This window comes from Haliotis cracherodii, unplaced genomic scaffold (assembly GCF_022045235.1).
Source record: "Haliotis cracherodii isolate W230 unplaced genomic scaffold, xgHalCrac1.p SCAF_20, whole genome shotgun sequence".
Classification (NCBI taxonomy): domain Eukaryota; kingdom Metazoa; phylum Mollusca; class Gastropoda; order Lepetellida; family Haliotidae; genus Haliotis; species Haliotis cracherodii.
Genome location: NW_027266276.1, coordinates 1,006,400 through 1,033,741, shown reverse-complemented (window position 1 = coordinate 1,033,741; position 27,342 = coordinate 1,006,400). Strand labels below are relative to the sequence as shown.

General features: G+C 43.0%; 1 protein-coding gene across 2 annotated transcripts; it reads right to left on the bottom strand.

Moving 5' to 3' along the window:
• On the bottom strand, window positions 1–25,461 carry LOC139470179 (uncharacterized). Of its 2 annotated transcripts, XM_071252480.1 has the most exons (10): window positions 24,165–25,461; window positions 23,101–23,232; window positions 21,230–21,356; window positions 20,069–20,203; window positions 16,280–16,420; window positions 15,646–15,764; window positions 7,281–7,431; window positions 5,264–5,497; window positions 4,016–4,119; window positions 1–1,707 (listed from the first exon to the last, which is right to left on the bottom strand). In XM_071252480.1, the coding sequence occupies exons 1-10, from the start codon at window positions 25,326–25,328 to the stop codon at window positions 520–522; spliced, it is 3,495 nt and encodes a 1,164-aa protein (XP_071108581.1). In that variant the 5' UTR covers window positions 25,329–25,461; the 3' UTR covers window positions 1–519. The 2 variants fall into 2 exon arrangements, with proteins under 2 accessions (XP_071108581.1, XP_071108582.1); XM_071252481.1 differs by lacking the exons at window positions 16,280–16,420; window positions 20,069–20,203.
• Between the last annotated feature and the right edge of the window lie 1,881 nt (window positions 25,462–27,342).

Genomic DNA, 27,342 nt, shown 5'->3' with positions numbered 1-27,342 from the left:
TGTGGGTTCGAATCCCGGTTCGCCCCGATTATGTTTCTAGGTTTGTCAGCACCATACCCGTGCTCGTGGGTTTCACTGAAGTGGTAAACGTCTGAGACCTGCATCACTTCAGGCTTTCCTCCCACATTAAGCTGACACGCCGTGATATAACTGGAATAATGTTAAAAGCGGCGTTAAACCCAACTCACTCACTCACTCCAAGAGCTGTAAATGTTATTTCCTCTTTTTTTTAAAATATTAAAAAAGCTCCATAAAATTAGCAAGATATGTATATAAAAAAGCACTTTAAAGCATGGTTACTCCTGTTTTTCCATATTCTGCATTCCATATTCCATATTCTCCATATTCCTGTACACAATATACTAAATGGAATGCAGAACATCAACAATTCTAAAATAGCACTTTAACTAGGGACCTATAAAATAGTTTAACCAATATTAAGAAATAATTTCTGATTTTTTAGCACAAGATGAAGGTTCAGTGTATTGTGAGTCCTTGTCCTCCAGAGGACCACACTCTTCAGTCCTCGTCCTCCAGAGAACCACTCTCTTCACTCATTGGCGTTGAAGCCTCATTCGTCACAGTCACACCAACCTCAGAGAATGAGCTAGAGTCAGGAGCATCCCCGGTCAGCCCAGAATCACTTTCCTCATCCTCATCACTTCCATGAGACACGGAACCATTCACGTTTAATTCAGAATCATCATTGTTTTCTACATTGACATCTTGGTCAAAATCTGATCCTTCAGGCTCAACACTGATTTCTCGTTGATTTCTTGATGGATGACCTGCAACATATCCACCTTTCTCATCATCTGCTTCTTCATCTTCGCTGAAGTTTTCATCAGAAGATGTCTGTGAGTCACCACAGACTGACTCATCATCTTCACTGTTCCTTCCTACATCCTCTCCATCCTTCTCACTGCCTCCAGCCCCATCACACAGAGTATCCTCTTGCTCTTCAGATGACATTAGTCTTTCCATATTTGTGGGTCTGGAATTTGCTCGACCTTCTGCATCTTCATCACAAGCTTCATTCTCCTGTTCCACATCATTTGCTTCATCTGTACTTGGTGACTCCTCTTCATCAACTTCATCACTGTTGTCTCCAGGACTCACTTTCTCCCTTCCTTCCTCTGCTTCCTCCTGCAGCTTGTCTCCTTCATCATCTTCTTCATCAAGTCTGTATCCCTCAGAGATGGCAGTTGCAGCTGTGCCATCCTTGTCATCTTCATCATTTGTTGCATCTTCAAAGGTACAAGTCCCCCGAGATCGGTTCCTCCGTTGGGAGTCAGCTTCTCCTACAAAAAGTGTTTTAGAACCATCCGTTGCCCCAGTTAAGGCAAGTGTGGAAGGAACTCGCCTCTGAGTTCTGTCACCTTCAGGAGCAAGACCACAGTCAGAAGCATCACACTGGTTATCACTTTCCCCTGCCACTGGGGGCAGGTCACATGCTTGTACAGGGTCATCATAAACAACATGGTCATCCCCATTGTAGGCAGCCCCTTCTACAACTGTCCTTGACCCTGACCTCTGATTTGACCTTGACCCTGAGTCATCTGGCCCATGCTCCTCTACCCTGTCGTCTCTTCGCAATCGCAGATGGACTGGCATGGATGGATGTATTTGTGGCAAATCGAGAAGAAGTGTGTCAAACATCACAATCCGTCCATCGTATAGCAGAACATATTTACCAGATATGTTTATCTGAAGAAAAATACCAAAATGAATAAAGAGGGACAAAAATGACAAAAATACACATAACACGTACCAGGAAGCACAAAACATGTGACCATGTATCTCTAACACTAGAGCGTACTACTCAACATTTGAAAGGGATACTGTTCTATGGCAGTGTAATTTTTTGTTGAACAATGACTTTAACTGTATTACACTGTTCTATTGAGATTCAGTTGATGTTCACTGGATTGTATTTGGACAATGATAAGTTGTCAGGAATGTAATACTATTTAATGTAAGCTTTGTTTGTTTGTTTTTTTGGCTTGTTGTTATACACCACACTCAGCAATACTCCAGCTATAGGACGGCGGTAAATAATCGAGTCTTGACCAGACAGACCAGTGCTTGATATCATGAGCATCGACCCACGCAATTAAATGTAAACAGTGATGAGGAAGTCATAATATTCAGATGCTAAAATTATCTTCAAACTTCTGGAATAGCATGGATGGATGTCAAGCGTTACAGAAACATCTAATATCCTGTGATGTTAAAGTGACACTGGACTGCTCAAGCACTGTGTGGAAAATGCTGAAAGTGAGTTTGACTTTATAAGTGGAGCAGGCATATTCTAGTTCATCTCACATTTCATCTGACATTACATCAAGACCAGCTTTCATGTGAAGATCACTTATCACCCCGGATTCCAAGCCTAGTCGTATCTTGGAAGCTTGACCACTGTTGCGGGTAGGAGAATATTATTATCACTGAGCGCCATTATGTTTTGTAGAACATTGTACTACCACTCTATTGCATACTGTCACTGTAATTGCTGTGCAGTAATCTTTATTGATTTGTAAACCAAGTTAATTTTGTAATATATTTGTTGATTGTGTACCATTTCTTGGTTGTTCGTCGGTTTCACACTAAATTCTTTTACATACAGGTTTCTGGGTTAACATATTGTTTCAATTTGGGAATTGACACATAACAATAAAAACACCCAGAATGTATGTACGTAGGTTAATATGACTTTGGAAAGAAGCTGCTAATATGGCAATATGAAATACTATTCGCATGAAAACTTCCAGTAATCAATCCCAATCTTGACACTCCAAATATCCCTTCTAAATGTTGAGTAGTATATATGAACCAGCAAAATGAACAATAAATAAATTTTCAAAGAAATAATCGTTGTTGCTTAACATTTTTTGAGGAGTATATTATCAGTTTTCAATTTAGAAAGCAAACAAGAGGACAAAGTCATCTATATCCCCCGCCCATTGTCCAATCTTCACAGACAATTAAATGTGACATTTTCAAGTTCTGCTCTGGAAATGAAGTCCACTGCTTTCATTCAGTTCAGGGACTAAGTCCAAATTGATAAAGTTCATATAAAATAAAAGACACATTTTGGGGAATGATAAATAACAAAAGGCACCTCTACACTATATGGTGTATGTGTGTACCAAGTTTCATAAAGATATCTCCAATAGTTTTCGAGTTCTGCTCCGGAAATGAAACCAACTGGTTCCATTCAGTTCAAATTTCAAAAATTTATACAAAATATGACAATAGGATAAAAGACACATCTACACCATATGGTGTGTGAATGTGTGTACCAAGTTTTATGGTTTCCGAGTTCTGCTCCAGAAACAAAATGCGACAGATGGTTGGACGGAGCTCGTTTCTATATCCCCCGACCACTTCGTTGGGGCGGAGGATAATAAAGAAAATTTAATAATATGTCAAAAATCCCAGAAAATACACTAAAGTCAGCTCACCCTGTGACACAGAAATTTGCATAGTGTCATAGCATACTATTCCTCCACAATGAAACTGTGTGACCTGTCCCGCAAAGATTCAGGGATAGAATTAGTCTTTAGCAACCCATGCTTGTCGTAAGAGGCGTCTAACGGGATTGGGTGGTCAGACTCGCATTTGTCATTTCCCAATTGCGTAGATCGATACTTAGGATGTTAATCACTGGATTGTCTGGACCAGACTCGATTATTTACACTCCGCCTCAATATAACTGTAAAATTATTGAGTGCGGCGTTAAACAACAAACAAACCAACACCTGTATGACCTCATTTGCTTCAATGGACCAATCAGCAAAAAGAATCTATAAAAAGTACAAGTTCAGTTAAATTAAGGTGAACGTCAAACAATCTGTGTCATCACCCAGATGTTGAAGGTTTGTTGGACCCAAGACTGAGTTAGTAAAGGAGAAAACTTCAAGCAAACCAGGGTCTCCCTTAATTTCCAACACGTACAAATATTTGAAAGTCGTCGTTCAAACCTGTGTGGAACATGTGCAGTGAAGAGTGTTACCTGCTCACTTAGTTGGCTATACACTCTGCTGGTCAGCGCATTCCATGGCAAAGACAATGTCACTACCTCCACTCCATCTTCTTTCACGACAACTGTACAGAATTCTGTGAAAACAAGTAACAGTTTTCCGTTAATTTCATCACCTTCACCTGGGAGAGTGAGCAACTATGGCTTTTCACCAATACTGCAGCAACATCATTCCATGATTACGCCTGGCCAGCCTATAAGATTTCTGTATCTCGAAAATGATTTAAAACAACCATTTCTGAATGTAAATAATAAAGTCCAGGTCATAATCTTCTGTGGATACTTTATAACCCTGTCAATTTAGAACCTAATAATAGAATCTAAACTCAAAAAGGACCTGTGTTGGTTTTCTTTTGTGAAAAATCAAAACCTTGAATTGAGGGGGACTGAAATGAAGCAGAAATATTTTAGATTTAAGGGTTAGGTCCTCAGGTCCTCAATTTCTCCCTGTTTTGGCAGTCATCTGCTTTATTACAATAACAATTCAGTCAAAATCTTCTTTTGAATCATTGGCAGCCCGAGAACTTACAGATTGTATTGATCACGTGTCAGGTCAATATTGATCACGTGTCAGGTCAATATTGATCACGTGTCAGGTCAATATTGATCACGTGTCAGGTCAATATTGATCACGTGTCAGGTCAATATTGATCACGCGACAGGTCAATATTGATCACGCGTCAGGTCAATATTGATCACGCGTCAGGTCAATATTGATCACATGTCAGGTCCAGACTTGTGTAGTTACTGGGCTGATGTGGAAAATGTAAATGAATATTGATATTGGCGGCATACGATATTCACATACTTTCAAATAGCCAGGTCTGAGCTTGGTGTATATTGGTGCATAAATAAAAAGGGGTCGGGTCAGAGGGGCCTTGTTTTCGTATATTCACCTCGTCAAAAGCAATTATTCACTTGGCTAAACTGAAATTCAATTTAAAGTTTAAGAATCTTTTAAACCATCCTCTGTTTCATTCCAGTAACTTAGCTGCAAATCGTGAAATGCCATCTTGTTTTCTAGCAGATGAGTCAATATCCATCATGTGACCGGTCAATACTGATCATGCGACGAATCAAAACTTGAGGTCAGTGTCAGTCACAAGTTTTTGGGGTCAACATACAAATATATTGTTTTATCATATGGTATGGATTAACCAATGGAATTGCAAGTTTCCTAATAGAGGTATAACAATGTTGAGTAAAAGTAATTTCACTTACCATTAGATGTGCTTGTGAACTGACCGCTATCAGTTTGAGAATTGCCATGGTCATATTTCCTCACGGCAGTGGTTTCTTGCTCCTCGGTGACCTCACTCACTTCACAGGCTGAGGACAGAATTTCTTCACTGGGAATATTGAGGTTAGGCTGCTGTGTAAACTGTGCCCTCAATCTTCCAATAGCATGTGGTTCAGTCGGAGAAGTTTGAAAGTAGGAATCAGACCATGAGGGTTCTGAAAAACAAAAGCATTCTGGTTCAGAACAGCTCCCTGGTACCATGTTTGTCCTAAGAAGATATGAAATTGAATGTAGCAATGAAAAATCTGAACCCCCTACCCCAGCAATTAAAAGAAGAAGTTGCAATTTGACCCCTTCCTCTCCACCCCTACCCACTCTTATACCCCCCATCCCTACCCATTCTTATACCCCCCACCCCTACCCATTCTTATACCCGTCCACCCCTACCCATTCTTATACCCCCCACCCCTACCCATTCTTATACCCCCCTCACCTACCCATTCTTATACCCGTCCACCCCTACCCATTCTTATACCCCCCACCCCTACCCATTCTTATACCCCCCACCCCTACCCATTCTTATACCCGTCCACCCCTACCCATTCTTATACCCCCCACCCCTACCCATTCTTATACCCCCCTCACCTACCCATTCTTATACCCGTCCACCCCTACCCATTCTTATACCCCCCACCCCTACCCATTCTTATACCCCCCTCACCTACCCATTCTTATACCCCCCTCACCTACCCATTCTTATACCCCCCACCCCTACCCATTCTTATACCCCCCTCACCTACCCATTCTTATACCCGTCCACCCCTACCCATTCTTATACCCCCCACCCCTACCCATTCTTATACCCCCCTCACCTACCCATTCTTATACCCGTCCACCCCTACCCATTCTTATACCCCCCACCCCTACCCATTCTTATACCCCCCACCCCTACCCATTCTTATACCCGTCCACCCCTACCCATTCTTATACCCCCCACCCCTACCCATTCTTATACCCCCCTCACCTACCCATTCTTATACCCGTCCACCCCTACCCATTCTTATACCCCCCACCCCTACCCATTCTTATACCCCCCTCACCTACCCATTCTTATACCCCCCTCACCTACCCATTCTTATACCCCCCACCCCTACCCATTCTTATACCCCCCTCACCTACCCATTCTTATACCCGTCCACCCCTACCCATTCTTATACCCCCCACCCCTACCCATTCTTATACCCCCCACCCCTACCCATTCTTATACCCCCCTCACCTACCCATTCTTATACCTGTCCACCCCTACCCATTCTTATACCCCCCACCCCTACCCATTCTTATACCCCCCACCCCACCACCACCACCACACACCCTCAACTGAACCCCTGAAGTTAGGGATCTGCAATTTGACAACTTCACTTGTTTCTTGTTGTAAGAACCTGCTGTAATGAAGGTAGAAGATAGACATCTTAACCCCCTTTCCCCCAACAACCCTATTGATGCACTGAAGTTTTGAATTAACCGGGGTGGTCGGGTAACCTAGAGGTTAAAGTGTTCGCTATATCACGTCGAAGACCTGGGTTCGATTCCCAACATGGGTACAATGAGTGAAGCCCATTTCTGGTGTCCCCCGCCATGATATTCCTGGAATATTGCTAAAAGGGGAGTAAAACCATACTCACTCATTCACTCTCTCTGAATTAAGCAATTTGACCACCACCCAAAGCACACACACACACACTATATTTAAGAAATAAAGTTTGCTCTACCCCATGTGTAGTGTAAAAAAGTATAGTTTTGCCCTGAACTATTATAGTTAAAGCATGAGGACACTTGACATATGGCATTGCCGTTGGACGAACATGGCAGAGAAAGAGCAGCGATTGTTTCGTCCAATTGCAGTTTTGTTTTGCTTGTTTGGTCCTCATGGGCAAAAGAAAATATAACCAAGAAAATTGTGGCCTTAGGCTGTGTTGCTATGAACCTGTAGTTACATACCTCTTCCCCTAAAAGATCGCAGAATTTCCCCTGCAGTTCGTTGCTCTGCTGCATCTGACCTGATCATAGCTTTGAGAATTTCCAGGAGAAAGTTGCCGAGGCCAGGTATGTTACGTAGAGCCGTTGCTGGTGGGTAATCACCTTGCCCAATCTGAAATGTCATTGATATTGAAATCTGTGGTTAAAATTTCCTATTTAATCTCAAACAGACAGTAGGTCACCTGGATATTTTGCAAATGTTACTGTGTGCATGACAATCATACAGGCCAAAGTTCAGCTCCTCCTCCCTAGCAATTTCAGAGGAGAAACAGTTTACAGAGCGAAATATACATTTTGAGAGAATTCAAATCATGGTCAAAACAGGGATGACAAATCACTTGTGACTTTGGAAAACTTCAATTTGTATACTTCAGTCATCACAATCATGGAATAATGTATCAGAATGTATCTGAGATGGCTGCTGTTAAACATCATCCGAATATCAACAAAGTTAAATAGTGAGTGAGTTGGGTCTAATGCCGCTTTCAACAGTATTCAAGTTATATCGCGACGAGTCAGCTTAATGTGGGAGGAAAGCCTGAACTGAATCAGGTCTTAGATGTCCACCAATTCGGTGAAACCCACGAGCACGGGTATGGTGCTGACATACCTAGAAATATAATCGGGGCGAACCGGGATTAGAACCCACAATCATCAGGTTGTGGTGTGCCAAAGGGACGCAACTCTGCACAGCGAATCACCACGACATAGACGACTGGGACAACCGTGCCCCCCAAAGTAAAATAATCACAAAACAGTGATCAAATACTAAGAGAACAGAACAAGTATTTAATCACGAGAATAACCAAGTATGCAAAAAAAATTCTACAACATAACCATGGAACCCTAACAAATTGCTTCAGCATCATTAACTTTGATCTGGTTATTAGGAGGTAACATAAGGAGGTAACGATTCTCTGATGAAATCCTCCTTGGGGCACTTATTGCATTTTCCTTGCTCAAGAAAATCTACATGACATAGTTGTAACCATTTTCCTTAATAAAAAATGTTACATGTTATAATATATGACCAGCCCAATGGGGCCTCACCCTCTACAGGCGACACACGCCAAGGGGAGCGACTCTCACCCAAATCAATTTTCCAATGTCTCATAGCAGACGGAATGTGGGGAGGCGAACGGCCCTGCCCCAAAGAGGATTTCATCAGAGAATCCATAACCTCTACAGGTTTGTACGATTCTCTTTCAGATTAAATCCTCCTTGGTGCACTTATTGCATCAAGATAGACTCCTAAAGATAATAAAGGAAGTGGCATCCATCTGCATGAAGCGTAAATAAACACATCTTATTACAAGACAAGAGAGAATTCAAAAAATGGAACCCACCTTATCGTGAGGCACCACCGTCGAGAGGGGGGGTCTTGAGACAGGGCGTGGTCAGACCATGCGCTATGAAAAAAGCCGCAGTAGTGGGCTTTATCATAAAACGAGTGAAAACTCAAGAACACACTTTTTGTACAAGTGATAATGGGGACAATAATCGCTAGGGACAAGACGCCTGGCGCTATGCAGGCTGTAGGTTCCCGTTGGATCGAGTGAGTGCAAAACGAGTGCATTATCGATTAGTAATAACTACCGAAGAATCGTCATTCCTGGAGAGGGGAGAGGAGACTGAGCATTACAAAGTCAAGAAAACCGGAGGACATTCTAAAATCTCAAAGACTCAATGCCCAGTGTGGAGAACTGACTGACCGAACCGAGCACGCTCCCTGGAGTGTTTATCATTTTGGTAGTGTTTGATGAACATACTCGGCCGGCTCCAAATATCCGCGGAGCAGGTCTCCTCAATGGGCAGAGCTGCGGCATACACCTTTGACGTAGCCAATGCCCTAACCGAATGAGCCTTCAGCCCCTCAGGGGTGTCCCTCCCTTTGTATGTATATGCCGAACAGATAGCAGAGACAATCCACCGTGAAATAGATTGTTTGCTCGCAGGGGAGCCAGCCTTCCCACCGCCGTAACAGCAGAATAATTGGTTATCCTTACGGATATCCTTAGTCTTGGGTAGATAGACCTTGAGAAACGTGCAGACATCCAAGACATGAGCATGTCTTGCAGAGGTCTCCAACGAGGAAGGCTGTATAAGAGCAGGTAGCTTGATAGGAGCCGTCACGTGGATAGCGTGTGCGACCTTGGGACGGTAAGAGTCCGGTAGGCGAATACTGACTCTGTCCCGGTGAAAGACGGTCAGCTCGGGATCGGAGGACATTGCGTGAATGTCGCCTACCCGTCTACCTGACCTCACCGCCACAAGGAACGCCGCCTTCCAGCTCAACAGCTGAAGTGAGAGAGACGACAGATCCCAAAAGGAAGGACCGGACAGCCAATCAAGAACGATTGACAAGTCCCAAGGGGGACTGATCCGCCGGACAGGCGGTCGGATCCTGTCCACACCTGCCAAAAAACGCTGCACTAAAGGGTGCGGACCCAGAAGTGCCCCGTCGATAGGGACGTGAAAGGCCGCAATAGCTGTCGAGTACCCCCTGAATGTCAAAGCTGCCAGGCCAGCATCAAGTCGTGATTGGAGGAACTCTAACAACACGACCAGATCCGCAGAAAAGGGGTCTGCATGCCCTCTATCGACACACCAGCGTGCATAGCAGGCCCATCTATCCTCATATTGAACGTTTGTCGAATCCCTCCACGAAGCCAGTATTGTGTCTGCAAGTCATGCAGGAATACAGCTCTCCTGGAGGCCATTCCTGACAGTGGCCAATCCAACCACTGAATCCTGGGATTGGGGTGGAGGGCCTCGTTCTGGGATAGGAGGTCCGGTCGTAAAGGTAATAGAACAGGAGGCTGAGCCAGAAACCTGAGTATTACGGGAAACCAACTCTGCGCCGACCAAAGAGGTACCAGGAGCACAAGAAGCCGTGCAGGCTGAGTGGCTAACTGAGGAAGGACCCTGGGAATCAGAGGAACTGTTGGGAAGGCCCACAGAACTCTGTCCGTCCAATCTAGCTGGAAGGCATCCGGTGCCACCGACCTCGTGTCAGGGACTCGGGAGCAGAACACTGGTGTCTGGTGGTTCACCCCAGAGGCAAACAGATCCACCTGGAAGGACCCGTATAAGCGGGAGCTAATCCCGAATATCCCCGGGTCGAGCCTACACTTGTGAGGAGAGAGGATCTGGCGAGACAGAGCGTCCGCACGGACATTGTCCACCCCCGGGAGATAAACAGGTATCACCCTGATAGCGTGAAGGTTGCACCATAGGAGGAACTGCCACGTCTCTTGGAGACCACAGTCCCGGGGCAGTGTGATCATTCAGAACGCCTCCCCAGCCGGAGAGTGACGCGTCTATCTGAACCATGAGAGACGGAACTGGAGTATCGTGGGAAGCCCCGGGACAGATTCCCGTCCTCGGTCCACCACTGAAGCTGTGTAATGAGCCACTCTTGGGTCTCGAGAACAGTCTCGAGATCCTCCGAGTTCGTCCACAACCGACGCAACGCCTGCTGAATGGGTCACATTCGCAAACATAATCGCCAAACCACATCCACTGTCACAGCCATATTGCCCAGCCAAGTGCGAGCAGTGCATCTTTTGGAAAGAAGGAACCGTGCAGTTACACGCCTGATCTTGACAATGCGGTCTTGTGAGAGGGAGACAAGCCCGCTCTCTGTGTTGAAATTCGCCCCTAAGAAGACCAGAGACTGAGTAGGGTTCAGATCTGACTTTGTTAGGTTGACCATCCACCCGAGAGATACCAGAATGTCTAACACCGCTTGAGTAGCAATCTGACTCATATGATGAGATAATGCTCGTAGCAGCCAGTCGTCGAGGTACGGATGACAGAACCGACCTTTTGACCTGGCCACTTGGGAAGGAATCAACATCAGCTTGGTGAACACCCTCGGGGCCGTGGAGATCCCGAATGGTAGAACCCGGAACTGATAACACCTCCCGTCGAAAGAAAACCTCAGGTATTTCTTGAACCTGGGGTGTATAGGTACATGGAGATAGGTGTCCTTGAGGTCTATCGACGTCAGCCATTCCCCGGTCTCTACAGCAGAGATCACTGATCGCAGTGTCTCCATCCTGAAGGACGGTACCTCTATGAGTTTGTTCAGTTTTCTCAGATTGAGAATAGGCCTGAACCCTCCGTCTTTTTTGGTGACGAGGAAATAAGTGGAACCCAGTGGAACCAGCTCGATAGCAGCTTTGTCTAGCAGTGTTACGATCTCGGCACGAAGTATGTCCGCCTTCTCTCGGGTAGCGGGCACCGGAGTGCACCTTATCCCGGAGAAGGGTGGCGGAAGAAGTTTCCACTGAGGTAAGTGGCCCTCTCTGAGTGTGGACATGACCAAGGGATTGGATGACACCTACTCCCATTCTGTCAGGAAGAGAGAGAGTTGGCCGCCCACGGGAACTTCCGGCAACAGGCAATGAACCCCAACGGACGGCAGCCTGAGGACTGTAAATGGTGGGGCCACCTGGGGCTGGGCAGGAACCGGAAGGGTTCCCAGCCCCGCGAAAAGGCTGCTGGCCCCGGCCCTTGCCCTTCTTGCCCCTCCCAACGCTCTTGCCTGAAGGAAGCGGCTGCTTCCAAGCAGGCTTGGACGACCGCTCAGGCGTAACGGCATAGGAGGAGGCAAGGGGGGAGGCCCGCTTGTGTAGCTTGGTGCTAGGCACCTCCAACAAGGCCTTAGAGTCCTTGATGGATGCGTATAACACAGCGGCCTCCTGAACCACCTGCTGCGCCCCAGGGAAGAGGTTAGAACCCAACTTATACGGGAGCGCAAGTAGTTCTTGGCGTGTGGATGCCGAGTACTTGGACACGGACATCTACAGCCGACGCATGCTCATGACTGCGCTCATCAACTGGGAGGGGCACCTACGGATAGCATCCCTCACCAGATGACTGTGGACCTCGGTGAGTTGGCCCGCCAAGTCCGAAGAGTCGGACTGCCCCTCCGCCACCAGCTCCCGCTGCACAGCAGACAGGTAAGCTGAGTGGACGGCGATACGGAGCTGTTGGCCAGGTTTAGGGTACTGCTCCTCAAAGCAGATGCCTTCAGCTCCACCAAGCACATAGGGTGCCCTGCTTAGCCTTGGCTAAGTGGGGGATCGAAGACCCCCCCAGGGTCACCGAAGTCCAGACGCACTCGTCCACGACCGGCACCTTGAAGTCACGGTCCTCCGCCAACGGGTACTGCCTAGTAAGTTCGGGAAGATCGAACCTTTTACGGATACCCGATAGCAGAGGACCGATGACCTCGTGTACCAGCCAGGTCAGAATGCGGAGCTGCACCTGGGGCAGTAACTTGCGCCCGCAGGGCAATTTATTAAAGTTACAGCCGGGTTGAAAAGGAAACAATGTAGCGAAATAAAGTTAAGATAAAAAAAGCCATGTCGGTTGTACCCGAACATGGAATTTTACCAAACAGAATAAGCTACACAGCAACCTCCATATGTGAAACGAGCACGTGGCAGCCGAGGTACAACATATAAAACCCATAAATGCGAGGAATTTCGCCTTTGCAAGAAAGAAAGGGAAAAAATACCACACATACAGATTGAGCCATGTCTTCAATACTCCACTATAAGTAGGACGAAGTTTTCACATCTCAGCGGTCTTAGAAGTACGTCTGTACACTCTGATGACATAAGGAAAAGTGATTTGGGTGAGAGTCGCTCCCCTTGGCGTGTGTCGCTTGTAGAGGGTGAGGCCCCGTTGGGGTGGTCGTATATCATACAAAAACGCTGTTTTTTGTGTGGTAACATTTTTTATTAAGGAAAATGGTTACAAATATGTCATGTAGATTTTCTTGAGCAAGGAAAATGCCCCAAGGAGGATTTAATCTGAAAGAGAATCCAAGATCGCGACTTTTAACATGGCAGACTTGACTCAAGTTGGAATTTGCTGTTATACATGTACTTGACAGAGTGATGGAGTGTGATGGAGTTGTCCCACTGTCATAAAAGGCTGACAGTGTGATCTTTGAAGTACCCTTGATGAAACAGGAGTCGTCTTACAATATTTAGAGAAAAGGTAACCAGACCTGTGTAAGCGATTTACTTCATTATAGCATCATTTCCGCCTCAAGAGTTTTCATAAACTCTTGTTACGCTTACAAATCAAAATTAACAAAAAGGTTCTCCGAGTTTGTGTGGCACTCTGAGCGAGGGATTAATGCTTAAGTCTTCCTAATAAGGGACAAACAACAAATTGTTCCACATACTGGTTTATTACAAGTCTAGGTCACTATACATCGAACAATGTACATGTGTTTCAAGTTCGGTCATGACTGGTTACAAACCATGCGCAGAAATATATGGAGACATTGTTCCAAGACGAGTTTGTGTAATATCTGATAAACCAATGGAAGTATTAATACACCAAGGATGGACCAAGCAAAATTTGTATCTGTCTTATAGACAAATCACCACAGGCAGTACAAATGAGCCAGGAAACACTGAGTTTATGTTAAGCTAAGAAAAATGCTTCACAACAGCAAAATTCGACGGGCACAGTATTTAAATTACATAATTGGTGACCTGGAGTAAGTCTATCTGGCTAGCTTTCCAGCCGTTCAATCTTCAATATACTTCTCAGTGGTGCAAAAGCTCAAAGCTAAACTTAGTTTGCCTCAACGCTCGAGATTCATAAAATCAAAATGCTACAGTCCAAACAAAGGTGATAATACATTCCGCAACACTGTAGGCGTTAAACGCTTTCATAATCATAGTCTTCAAATATATCTGACACATCACTCGGTTGACACACCGGGTTCAAAGACTTGGAAAATCTCAAAATAACAGTAGCACATAGATTCTAGCAGAAAATGTCCCCGTAAAACACACGCTATATCATTATGATAAACATGATAACCTAGACTAACATGGTGTGACTAGGCAAAAATTAATACAATTATCTCACTATACCGAAAACACGTGTGTGTACAGACAGATCCGGGCAAGCTTGCCCTCGGAGCCAGACGCTCACTAAAGCTCGTGCGGCACGCACAGCCTTAAGTAAACTTTTCCAGAAGGCCCGGATGAAATGAGGTACTATCCTGTTCCGGTCATTGCTAGGGTAATCAGTTCTGTAAATTTCCGTTACACTTGATCTCTGACCTTAAGACATTATTAATTTATCTTGAATAAAACTGAATTCTTAATATTTTTCTTTATGTTTTATAAAATAGCACATCATGAATTTTGTTGACTGAAGTGAGCGAGTGAGTTGGGTTTATGTTCCAGTTATATCATGGATGTCGATCGATCAGTTTGATATGAGAGGAAAGCCTGACGTGATGCAGGCTGGGACGTTTAGCACTTTGGTTAAATTCATGAGCATGGGTATGGTGCTGACAAACCTAGATACATAATCGGGCAAACTGGGATTCAAACCCACATATGTTTCGGGTGTGATCAAGGGAGGCAACTCTGCACAGCAAATTGCAGCACCTTAGATGACTGGGCCAACTGCCCCCTATTGATTGGATGAAGTGCCAACTTCATTATTGTGACAAACTTCAATGTTCACCAAAACTGCATCTTCCTGAGGCAGGGGCATTAACTGACCATAAAACTCCAGTTTCCAACCTTGCCAAACTAGGCTAGAATTCCAGTTTTACATTTTGGCTGGACTAATGAGTCTATGCATAGTCAAATGAAAATCGCATAACAGACATTCGGTTCGTAAACAACATGGACTTCAACCTGCAGATGTCGGTCGACTGCATGATTTACAAAGCATGTGTATCGTCAAATATGTGTAGACAGATATTTTCCTAATCTTTTCATGTTTGTATTCATGGTTCTCAAGTGATTTTATGAACTTTATGAGGTAAGACCTGTTTTATTACAATATAGATCTGTAACAAATGTTATATTTGGGATAACACTTTCTGAGTAAAGTACAGATTCTCATACTTTTTTGGGTTGTGTCCCATCTGGGATTCAAACCCACAATGCCAGAGTGAAAGCCTCGGTGGCTGAGTGGGTTAGATCGCTTACTCTGTGTCTTGGCCATTAGGTGCCTAACTCTGGCAGCGTGGGTTCGAATCCCGTACAGGACTCAACCCAAAAAAGTAGAAGTTGGATGACAGACAACCAGGCCATAACACAGCCGAACAACAAATATAAATTCACTCAGGTGAGCTTCAAATTGATGAATATGTTTTTTCAATTCCATGAAAGTCCTACTCATCTTCATAAAGCTTCACTTTCTCTGGACATTCTGTTTTCTGAGAAGGTGATTTGTAAAGATTTGAAATTTGATTTGGTCCTTGTGACCTAACAACTGAAAGGTCTTTTTTGAAACACTGAATATGAAAATGCGTCATGTCTCTACTTACCCTGAACAAATAATTTTGGAAAGTCCTCTGTATTCCATTGATGTCAAAGAACGGGAATTGTTCATTCAGAGCACTTATCATTGTACACCCTGCGCTGTACAGGTCTGCTCTTGTGTGTTCTGTGACGAAGGACGGAAACAAATGTAAAGACATTTTCTTTAGCTTGTTTCAAAATATGAAAATATTTTTTATAAAAAACCTGCAAAAACGTATCTGGAAAAGTGATATTTTACCATACAAGTAGCAGAATAAAACAAATAAGCATGAAATACTCATATCCCCAGCCAATATGACGTATCCGGTTGTGTCCAAGGCAAGAAATACTTTATGGTTTACATGATCTGCTCCGGAAACAAGCATTTTCAGTTAAGTTAAAGTAGTTGCCATGGAAACTGGAAAATAAATTCAGTTCACCACTAGACCTATCTATGTGCCTAGTTTGGTTAAGACACTCTCAGGGGCAGTCGGGTAGTCTTGACACGCCAAGGACCCGGGTTCGATTCCCGACATGGGTACAATGTGTGAAGGCCATTTCTGGTGTCCCCCGACATGATAATGTGATGGATGGACAGACAGCACCCAATACCTATATCCCCCTTCTACTTCGTGGCGGAGTATAAAAAATAATGTTCACCTTCTCCTCTCACTAACTCGGGAGCAGAGTACAGACTGAGGTTTGATGGTATGCATGACAATGCTTTCTCTTGTCGACACATGGCCCTGTGTCCCGTAAGGAAGAGGCGATGTTCTATGTGAGATATGATGACGTTGTCCGCTGCAAGATAACACAATAGATAAGATTAGATACATCATCAATAAATAATAAATAATAGGTGAAAAAGAAGTTCCGTTATTGCTAAGGGCCGTTTAACTAACATTCTGCCATGACAATCAAATTTACTTGATTCTAATAACATTAAAATCAATATCTAATCTAAAATTAACAAGACTTTTCAGGGAAAAACTTGCATGTGAATACATATGTCTATCAATAGCCTGCATTCTGATTTTCAATGCGAATAACAATGTCTGGTGATAACCCATTGGAGTGAGTGAGTTGTGTTTAATGCCGCTTTTAAGAGTATTCCTGTTATATCACAGCGTGTCAGCTTAATGTCGGAGGAAAGCCCGAAGTGATGCAGGTCTCAGATGTTTAACACTTCAGTGCCCACCAACGGGCGAACCCTCAATCATAGGTTTCTGGCGTGCCCACGGGATGCAACTCTGCACAGAGTTCCACATCTGAACATTACCACAATTATTGTCACTCTCTGGTTCTCCAAATAGCCAAACAGTTTGCGGGAAGTTTTGTCAAGGTAGAATGGAGACAAACATACTGTATTTTCAATGTAAAGCTGGGTTATCTGTAGATTTCACCATGCTACATTTCACATTTAGAACCTCACACTGCGTGTTTGGCTTCAAATTCAGTTAGCACTGTTACCATTTCTTCCCGAGACAAGGGAGTTAACTGACTGTAACAGTCCGGTTTCCACCCTTGCCAAACTAGGCTGCAATTATAGAGTTATATTTAGGCCGGACTAACAAGACTATGCACAGCTCAATCAAAATCATGTAATCGACACCCGGTTTGTAAAAAACATGGACTTCAACATGCAGATTTCTGTCAACTGCAGGATTTTCAAATGATGTGCACCGTCAACTGGGCGTCAATAGGTATTTTGCAAATCTTTTCATGATTTTAATCAAAGTGCTCACGTGATTCGATGCACTTCTTGAGGCGAAACCCTCTTTATTACAATATATATCTTGATCATCGATCAGATCATCTTGACAGGGCACCATTATTTTGTATGAAGGAAATGCATGTGACATGAGAGGTGGTATCTGATTGGTCAATAGGAGGGGCATAGAAGGGACATAACTCGTAATAGCCACTTGTGGCGCTACGATTGAGCCCAGAAATCCCAACCTAGTTCAGCAAGGGTGGAAACTGGACTTTTACCTTCCTTGCCTCGGGAAGATGTATTACGTGAATCTGCAGGTAACCTAGCTCTACATTGAAAACACAGCATGTTTATCTCCAGAATGTCTCTCTTGTTTTGCCATAGTTAAATGGTGACACAGACCTTCTTATGGGGCACATGTTTTCTTCAGTGTATGAACTAGCTGCCAAAGTTCACTGACCAGGAGTGTTTGTTTACAAAAAATGTTGCAAGACTTCATCATAATTTACTAGCCCTACTTTATGAGTACTGCCTGCATATTTCGTGGCCCATGAAGATCCGGGGTACAATAGGTGTTCAACAATCCATGCTTGCCGTAAAAGGTGACTATGCTTGTCGTAAAAGGTGACTAACAGGATCAGGTAGTCAGGCTCGCTGACTTGGTTGATACATTTCATCGATCCCAATTGAGTGGATTGATGCTCATGATATTAATCACTGGATTGTCTGGTCCAGACTCGATTATTTACAGACCGCCATCATATAGCTGGAATATTGCTGAGTGTGGCGTTAAACAACAAACCAACCAACCAACCAACCAACCAACCCACCAACCAACCAACATATTTCCTGTTAACCTAAATGTATAACATTACACCAAACAATGGTGAAGCTGCGCGTCTGCTAGGTACTATAAGTTTGTCTGACGTTTGTGGTGGTTCTTAGACTTTCCCACACATCGCTAATGACGACTGTACATGTATATCATTTATAATCAGTGTGCAGCAAAATCCCATTTTACTACTTTGCATAGGTTTCCGATAAACTATGAAATGAAACCAAAATGACAAAAGACTTTGACATCAAATGACACCTTAACTGACTTGATGATTCATAGTAAATAAATATGTATTGACTGAAATTTTCAGCAGTCAGGCCGGTTTTACATAATTGTGACACAATCCTACTTCTGTTTTTCCATCTTGCTTTCCCAAACAGGTAGGAAAGAAAATCTAATGAATATACCGTATTCGACATAATAAGCACCCCGCTCTAATAAGCGCCCATGGCAATATTTGCTAATATATGGGCTAGTGAACAATCCCAATTTGCACCCCTTCCGATTGATCAATGGACGAAAGACTTATTTATTCACATAAAATATGCACTCGTGTGTTATATACACCCTTAATTATGGGCAATTAAATTCTAGAAAAATATATCTGTCGTACATAAACATTTCAGGCTGTAAGCATAAACCACAAAATTAATTTTTCAACTCTGTTTTTTTCACCAAAATAATATTCTAATAAGAGCCCCCTCTTTCTAATTTTGAGAGCGCCCTGGCCGGGTGCTTTTTATGTCGAATATGGTATCGAAAAATGAAACTGTCACAATTGTTTATGAAACTTTCTTTTCCATTAAATGTAACTATTTACAAGAAGTATTCCAAGGTTCATACAGATATGGAACACTGGAATTCAAAGCTTTTGAAGTCTTTCAACTGTCATTTTCAAAGCTTTTTAAGTTGGGAGTTATGAGTCTTAGTCTGTCAATATGTAACTAAATCCAGCATACTATATATTAGTCTTGTGACCTAAATAGCAGTATGAACATCACAAGTTTTCAAACAAGATTTACTCACGACTTACAAAAAAAAGTTAAACCTTTGATACAAATTCAAAACCTTTTAAGGTGAACACTAAAAGTCCAGGGTTTTCACGAAAGGGTTTATAATTCAAGGTCTTTTCAGTCCTGTTTCAACCCTGTATTCGCCTTTTGGTACGAGTGAGTGAGTGAGCATGTTTAACGCCGCTTTTAGCAATATTCCAGCAATACCACGGCGGGGGACACCAGAAATGGGCTTCACACATTGAACCCATGTCGGGAATCAAACCCGCGTCTTCCACGTGACAAGCAAACGCTTTAACCACTAGGCTATCCGTCCGCCCCTCTTTCGGTACTGTGGTAACCCCAGACTACATACAGTCATGTCATCAACAAGACAACCCGGTATCAGAGGGATAATCAAGATGTACATTTACTCTTCTTGAGTGTTAACATTCATGGCAGAAGCAGCCGGGGCGAGGTTCCCAGAATTCCCTGCTAAGGGAGAAGTTATTACACTTAAGTGGAAATCACAGGAGTGGCTTATTGTTTTAAACTGTTACTCTATGACAGGTACGAAAATCTCAACCAGGCTATGAATGATTGTGTTTTCAACCAGAAAAGAAGAAACAACGATCAAGAATGTTTATTGTACGGAACACCCTTGTAGGGCAGGGTACAAACTTTCAACATATGGGAATAAATATACATATATACATGGAGAATGAAGACAGAATTCAATACTCGGATTCAACTTTTTCATCTTTTCAATGCAAAGCTTCAATATGTGCCCCTGTTCTCAAACCTCAGAGGCAATTTTTCAAAGGACGAAGAAGTTGAAACCCACGTTTTCATTCAAACTACAACTTCTAAATGTAACAATGAAAACAGAATAGAAAGCAACTCACGAGTAATGTTTCGATGAAGACAGTTGGGCACTTGAAATGTGGTCAGGACTTTCAGCAGCTCGTATGTCAGGAGCATCACCTCTTGTTGAGTCAAACCTCGACCGCAACGTTTCAACAGCTGTGTCAGTGTTTCACCTTCAACACAAACACTGAACAAACACTCTTGTCCCAGAGTTCTCTCATACCAACCTTGTATTTTGCATAAGTTTTTTCTATATTCTTTTTCATTCATTTCAGCATGTTTGTTTGTTTGTTGTTTAACGCCGCACTCAGCAATATTCCAGCTATATGACGTCGGTTTGTAAATATTCGAGTCTGGACCGGACAATCCAGTGATTAACATCATGAGCATCAATCCAGGCAGTTGGGATCGATGAAATACATCAACCAAGTCAGTGAGCCTGACCACCCGATCCTGTTAGTCGCCTCTTACAACAAGCATTTTCACCTTTGATGGCAAGCATGGGTTGCTGAAGACCTATTCTACCCCGGGTCTTCAAGGGTCAGCAGCCTAATGGTAGAGAATGGGTGCAAAGAGTGAGTGAGTGAGTATAGTTTTAGCAATATTCCAGCAATATCATGGTGGGGGACACAAGAAATGGGCTACAAACATTGTACCCATGTGATGATTCAAACCCGGGACTTCGTAATTTGACTTTAAAACAGATGAGCTAAAAATATATGCCTACTATTACAGGCCATCCAAAACTTGGGTAGTTGGGTATTTTTGCAGTATATATTTTACTTTCTGAAAATGGGTAATTTGCTGTAGGCCAGTAAACCTTTTGAAAACAGACTGTTTTATCAAAAAAACAAGTGTTAAGGTCTGGAACTTCAGATGAGGGTTGGCTGGGAAAATGGAAACACATATTTCATATATTCAGGCCCTAATGTGTTTGTTCTGTTGAATTAAGGATGCTTATTGGAGTAGGGTGGTGTGTGAGTGTTGTTGTGTATCTGTTGTTTAACTCTGCACTCAACAACATTCCAGCTAGATGATGGCAGTCTTTAAATAATGGAGTCTGGACCAGACAATCCAGTGATTGATGTTAAGATGACTGATAGACAATGTCATGCAGTCAACCCCTTCTAACCAGATTAAGTTGAAGGGACGTAAGATTCAAATGGGGATGTAGAGGGATGGGGTCGGACGATAGATACCTTCGATGACCGGTAGGAAGACATGGACCATCCCGTGACCCCAGGTCAGGCCGAGGGGCTGGACGACACAGTTGCCACACAGGTACGGAACTATCATCTGCTCTCCACACCACTCATTGATGTAATACTGTGTGGAATAAGAACACATGTGGCTTGAGAACATGAATACAAGGTGTAACTCACCTTGTGAGTGGGTGACATACAGCGTAGTTGGATTTTACGCCGCTTTTAGCAATATTCCAGCCATATATCACGGCGGGGGACACCAGAAATGGGCTTCACACATTGTACCCATGAGGGAAATCGAACCCCGGGTCTTCGGCGTGATGAGCAACACTTTAACCACTAGGCTACCCCACCTACCCCACCTACCTCTCCTACCTGTCCTATTAGTATAGAAACTGGAAAAGAATCCATGCAGTAGTTTTCATGTTATAGGTCTCACAAATTCTTAAGTAAAAAACTTCTAAGTAGAAAAATGAAAAACAGCTGTATTTTTTCGGGAACTCCAAAACTGAAATCAAAGTTTGCACTGCACCTCTCCTATTAGTATAGAAAATGTTCCCCAAGTTTAAAAGAATCCATGCAGTAGTATTAAAGTTATAGGTCGCACAAAAAGATGTCCTCAGAAGGACGGATTCACGGATGGACGGAATTCCTTGGTATAACTATATACCCCAGCCCTATTAGAAACTGGAATATTCATGTACACAAAGTTACAGCACTCTGTTCCGTGTGGACCACCTCCGTGGTCTAATGGGAGAGAGTCCGCCCTAAGAGCGGAGGGTTCGGGGTTCGATCCCCAGCCGTGTCATACCAAAAGACGTTAAAAGATGGTACTTGTTGTTACCCTGTCACAATGATTTAAACAAAATAGGATACCTTCATAAGAAGGAACATGCTTGTGAGATTTCAGTATCATTTGTGAGTATGGTAAAAGGGCAAAGAAGTTTCCACTGCAAGGTCCTAGTCAAGGTTATGGGGACACAGGGTTATGTAGCTTTTAAGTAGTCCGTCACAAGTAAGAGACCTTTTTAAAGGGCTGTAGATCCCTTATCCTTGCCTCAACAACCACGTCTCATGTTGCACAATCCATTTTTTATTTAAGTTTTGTTTCCATGGTAACCACATGTCAGTGTTTTAATTACTTTTTTTTAAATAATCAAGTAAAATTGCAATAACTTATTAGCAATGATTAGAGTCAAAGAACGACATTTATGAAATTTGTATCAATTCTCTGACGAACACGGTTCGTGTCATGGTGTTAATATGATCATGGTTGCTCTAAATAACTGAGATCTGTCAATTTGTTCCCCACACAATTTTGCAGAAAGTTATGCAATTAATATTGAATGAAATTGTTAAGAATAAAATCAATGAAAAAGATTAAAACCACCAAGCCAGAGAGATACACTGAACACTCTTTATAACCAGACAGTGTAGTAACAGGACTAAAATCTGAGTGTGAGTGAGTGAGTTGGGGTTTACGCCGCTTTTAACAATATTCCAGTTACATCGCGGTGTGTCAGTTTAATGAGGGAGGAAAACCTGAAGTGACGCAGGTCTTAGACGTTTACCACTTCCGTGAAACCCATGATCATGGGTATGGTGCTGACAAACCCTCAAACATAATCGGGGCGAACCGGCATTCGAACCCACAATCATAGGTTTCTGGCGTGCCCAAGGGCCGCAACTCTGGCACCACCTCTAATAACATTTCAAATTTCAATACATTTTGAAACAAGAGAGCAGAATAATGTGCTTTTCCTCCCAGTAAACTAATGGAACTGATGGGACAGAAATACTGTTCAAAGTGGCATTTTTTTTAAACCCAACTCTCACTCACTTATGGTTAAATAGCTTAAGATTACCGTTTTTCGGATGAAGTCTGAATGACTGTTTGGTAGACGGCACCGGAGGGTTGTTAGGTTATAGTGATTTACACTGATGTATTCCATGCCCAATCTGAAGTGGCCGTTTACTGGAAACAGGAGACTCTGATTCTGGAAGAATAAGGAGCACTCAAGCTGAAGATTTCCATCAGAGAAAACATTCATCATGCATCACTTTAGCTCACTGGAACATGATTTTGTGTTGTTTAAAGCCACACTCAGCAATATTCCAGCTATATGACGGCATTCTGTAAATACACGAGTCTGAACCAGAAAATCCAGTGATTGATAGCATGAGCATTGATCAATGCTATTGGGATTCGATGACATGCATCAACCAAGTCAGCGAGCCTGACCACTCAATCCTGTTAGTCGCCTCTTACAACAATCATAGTCGTCTTTTACAGCAAACATGGGTTGCTGAAGACCTATTCTACCCCGGATCTCTAAATGTGAAAGATTCTATGTAGAAGTTTTCAAGTTGTAGGTCGCACACAAAAATGTCCTTGGAAAAATAGATGGAAGGAAGGGCTGAATTCCTTGGTACCACACTTTTAGGTTGGGGGTATATAAATATTTGTCCTTTGGGTCACAGAGTACAGGTGTTACTTGCAAAGTTTCTCAAAATCTGTTGGTCAAAACAGTTCCAGCAACGATTTCTTACAAATGTTTATTGGTTTGGCAGCTGTTTCTGAGGTGTGAGAAACAGATTTGGGTCACAATTGAAACAATGAGCACTTCCCCCAATATCAGTACAAGTTCAACTTGTCATAAAAAAAATATATTCTAAAAATATCCCAAATAATCAAAAAGCACCAGTTCACCACTAGACTGATCTATATAACAGGTTTCAACAAGAAATATTTAACGGTTTTGGAGTTCTGCTCCAGAAACGGAAAATGGAGAGCTCACAAACATGTTGATCGCCATATGCCCCCGTTTTTCAAACATGGGGAATAACCATGGGTTGGTCACGTTACCAGGAAACATAAGCATTTGTGAGGAGGGGTCTAAATACATCTGTCATAATAAGTTATACTTACGTTTAACAGAACACCTTCAGCATGATCTCGAAGTGCATGTGCATTATCCGTATCCACACCATTGATGCTATTCAGCGTGTGTAACAATACTAGAAATCCACCTCTCTGGACAATGTTTGGCCTGTACAATGAGTTCTCCTGAAAGCTACTTAGCAATTGGTCTCGCTGATATATATGAGGCATATCCCATATTGCGACAATCTGTTGCATGTTAAAGATGCTCTCCGAGAGATAACTATCTACAGCGGGAAGAGTGTGACTAACAGGACCTGATTGACCAAAATTGGATTCCATTATCAGCCTCATGTTATGATACTGATTATAATCAGTTCGCTCATGCAGTGATATTTCTCCACTGATTTGTGACAGTAAGTTAAGTGGCTGTTGATGAAGCTGCTGTTCTGCATCCTCATCAGGCGTATCCTGGGCATCTTGGGCTTCTCGTTCACCTTCTGATGTTGATATTGTTAAATTTTCGGACACATTTATACCTGCTTGTTCAACGATGCTTCGCATATAGATTGACGATATGGGTTCTTCACATAGTCGTGATCCAGAATTCAGAAGTGTGCCTTCTTCAGCTAGAGGAATGGCTGTATCGGAATGTCCATCTGAGGCAGGAGGCCTCCTGGTGTGCCGACCCTGATTCTCTTCTTCACCAGGTGGCGCCACCTCAGCTTCAATGTCACCACCAGGTGGCCCTGTCTCATCCTCAATGTCACCACCAGGTGGCCCTGCCTCATCCTCAATGTCACCACCAGGTGGCCCTGCCTCATCCTCAATGTCACCACCAGGTGGCCCTGTCTCTTCCTCAATGTCACCACCAGGTGGCCCTGTCTCTTCCTCAATGTCACCACCAGGTGGCCCTGTCTCTTCCTCAATGTCACCACCAGGTGGCCCTGTCTCTTCCTCAATGTCACCACCAGGTGGCCCTGTCTCATCCTCAATGTCACCATCAGGTGGCCCTGTCTCATCCTCAATGTCACCACCAGGTGGCCCTGTCTCTTCCTCAATGTCACCACCAGGTGGCACCATCTCATTCTGAATATATATTTCTCCATCATTCTGCTCAGCCATGCCAAATTCCTCCTCTAAGTCCCTCGAGCCAATCTCATCAAATTCCCCCATTACCGAGGAACCGTCCTCCAAGCTGTCCTGAGCCATGTTCCAACTCACTGAATCCGTTCTTGTAGTTGATGTAGATGCAGCAGACTTGATCTGTCTATCAACGAGTCCTGGGCAATCCCCGGGATACTTTCTGTGGTCCCTGGTTAATCACTGGGAGCTGTTTGCTGTGTACAGACATGCCATGTTTGAACTTTCATGACGTCATTTCACAACACATGCTCTGAAGCAATGAGCTTACTGTAATTTACGATTTTCTTGTTTGAAACCAAACTTAGAGATTGAAGAATATGAATAGGGAAACAGAAAGTTTGATTATATTTCTAATACAAAATAAGAAGTCTGCTCAATTGTACATACATTTCTGATTTAACTGGTTAGAATGTTTCCAACCTCCATACTTTTCTTCCATCCCATGTACTCACGACGTATATCCATTCTCAGTTGGTATGTCTATATCATATGATGCGAAATTTTACTGGTATAATTTTCAGGATGTGTCCATGAAATCAATATGAAAAGTCTTTCGAGACAATGCAGACTTGGTTAAAAACACCCAAACTTTCCACTGAGCAAGTTCCCTGAATTTCTCCCGAGTCAGCAACATGGGCCAGCTTAGATGAGATCCATTGGCCATTGCTTTGGTTACCGACAAGGCCAGCAGATGGGTTGAATCTGCAAACAACCAGTGAAAATTAGTGAAAATTCAGTGAAATATTGAAGTACATATCAACCCATAACCACAACTGTATTGTTATATCTTAGTCAGTCACAAACTCTATCCAGGGATTTAGCTATACAGTAATTTATCTAACAGAGCTCCAGATAACTTTTTGAGCAATTGAGTTTTTACTCAAGGATATCGATTTTAATTGGGTTATAACATTTTCAATTGGGTAACCAATATTTTTTCACTCATCTATTCATCACTCTATTGGATTTTTCCCCAAATTGGTGAACCTTCATTGAGTATTTATTCATGCTTAAGATCTGGGGTAGAATAGGTCTTCAGCAACCCATGCTTGCCGTAAAGGGAAACTATGCTTGTCTTGAAAGGCGACTAATGGGATCAGGTGGTCAGGCTTGCTGACTTGGTCGATGCATGTCATTCTATCCCAATTGAATGGATCGAGGCTCGTGCGATCAATCACTGGATTGTCTGGTCCAGACTCAATTTTTTTACAGACCACCCTCATATAGCTGGAATATTGCTGAGTGCGGCGTTAAACAAACAAACAAACAAACAAACACTATGTTTTTTCTCCAGAATACGAAGATTGTACCATTCAGGTCAGTGTTAGTTTATCATGCAAATGAGCTTGTCCAAAAAAATATTGTTTTTAAAAAATACATCATCAAGTCATTACTTAACCAAATAAACACAAACACATAAAATTGGGGGGAATCAAAATGATTTGGTTGGAAAAATCATAACTCCAATTTGTGAAAAATTACAAACATTTGCCTCAAACATGAGGCCAGTTATCGGCCAGATCTAGACAAATACCTGAGATGAAAAGAGAAATGCATGAACAAGGCTCCGAATCGTGGGGAGGATACTGTCATAGCGACTGATTTACGACACCCATTGTCTGAAGAACATTTAATTGCAAAGGTCTCATTACCCTGGAGCCATGACATCTATATGCCTTGAAACACTTAATTGCTGTTATTTATAAGATGCTAATCCTAATTGTTAATCCCCATCTTTGTGTACATCGACTGTCTGCCATCCTGCTGATGAATTACTGTTTATATTTATATTTATTACTTACTAAATGTCAGGTGACCATGGCTATATAAGCCTTGGTCCAGAGAAGGAAAAAAAAGGAGAAGAGGAGAAAAGAAAGGTCTTACCCTTAACCTAGCTAGGGTTAGGCTGGATGCTCCGGGGCACCTAGACACCAACCACTACCACCATGTGCTGACCTGGCACATAGTGTCTTCTGTATGTATATCGGCAATTCTGCTAGCTAACAAACAAGTTCTCTCTTACGCCGTTGAGGATCTTCATCGTTATTTACCACATGAACACGAAAGTGTATGTGACGTC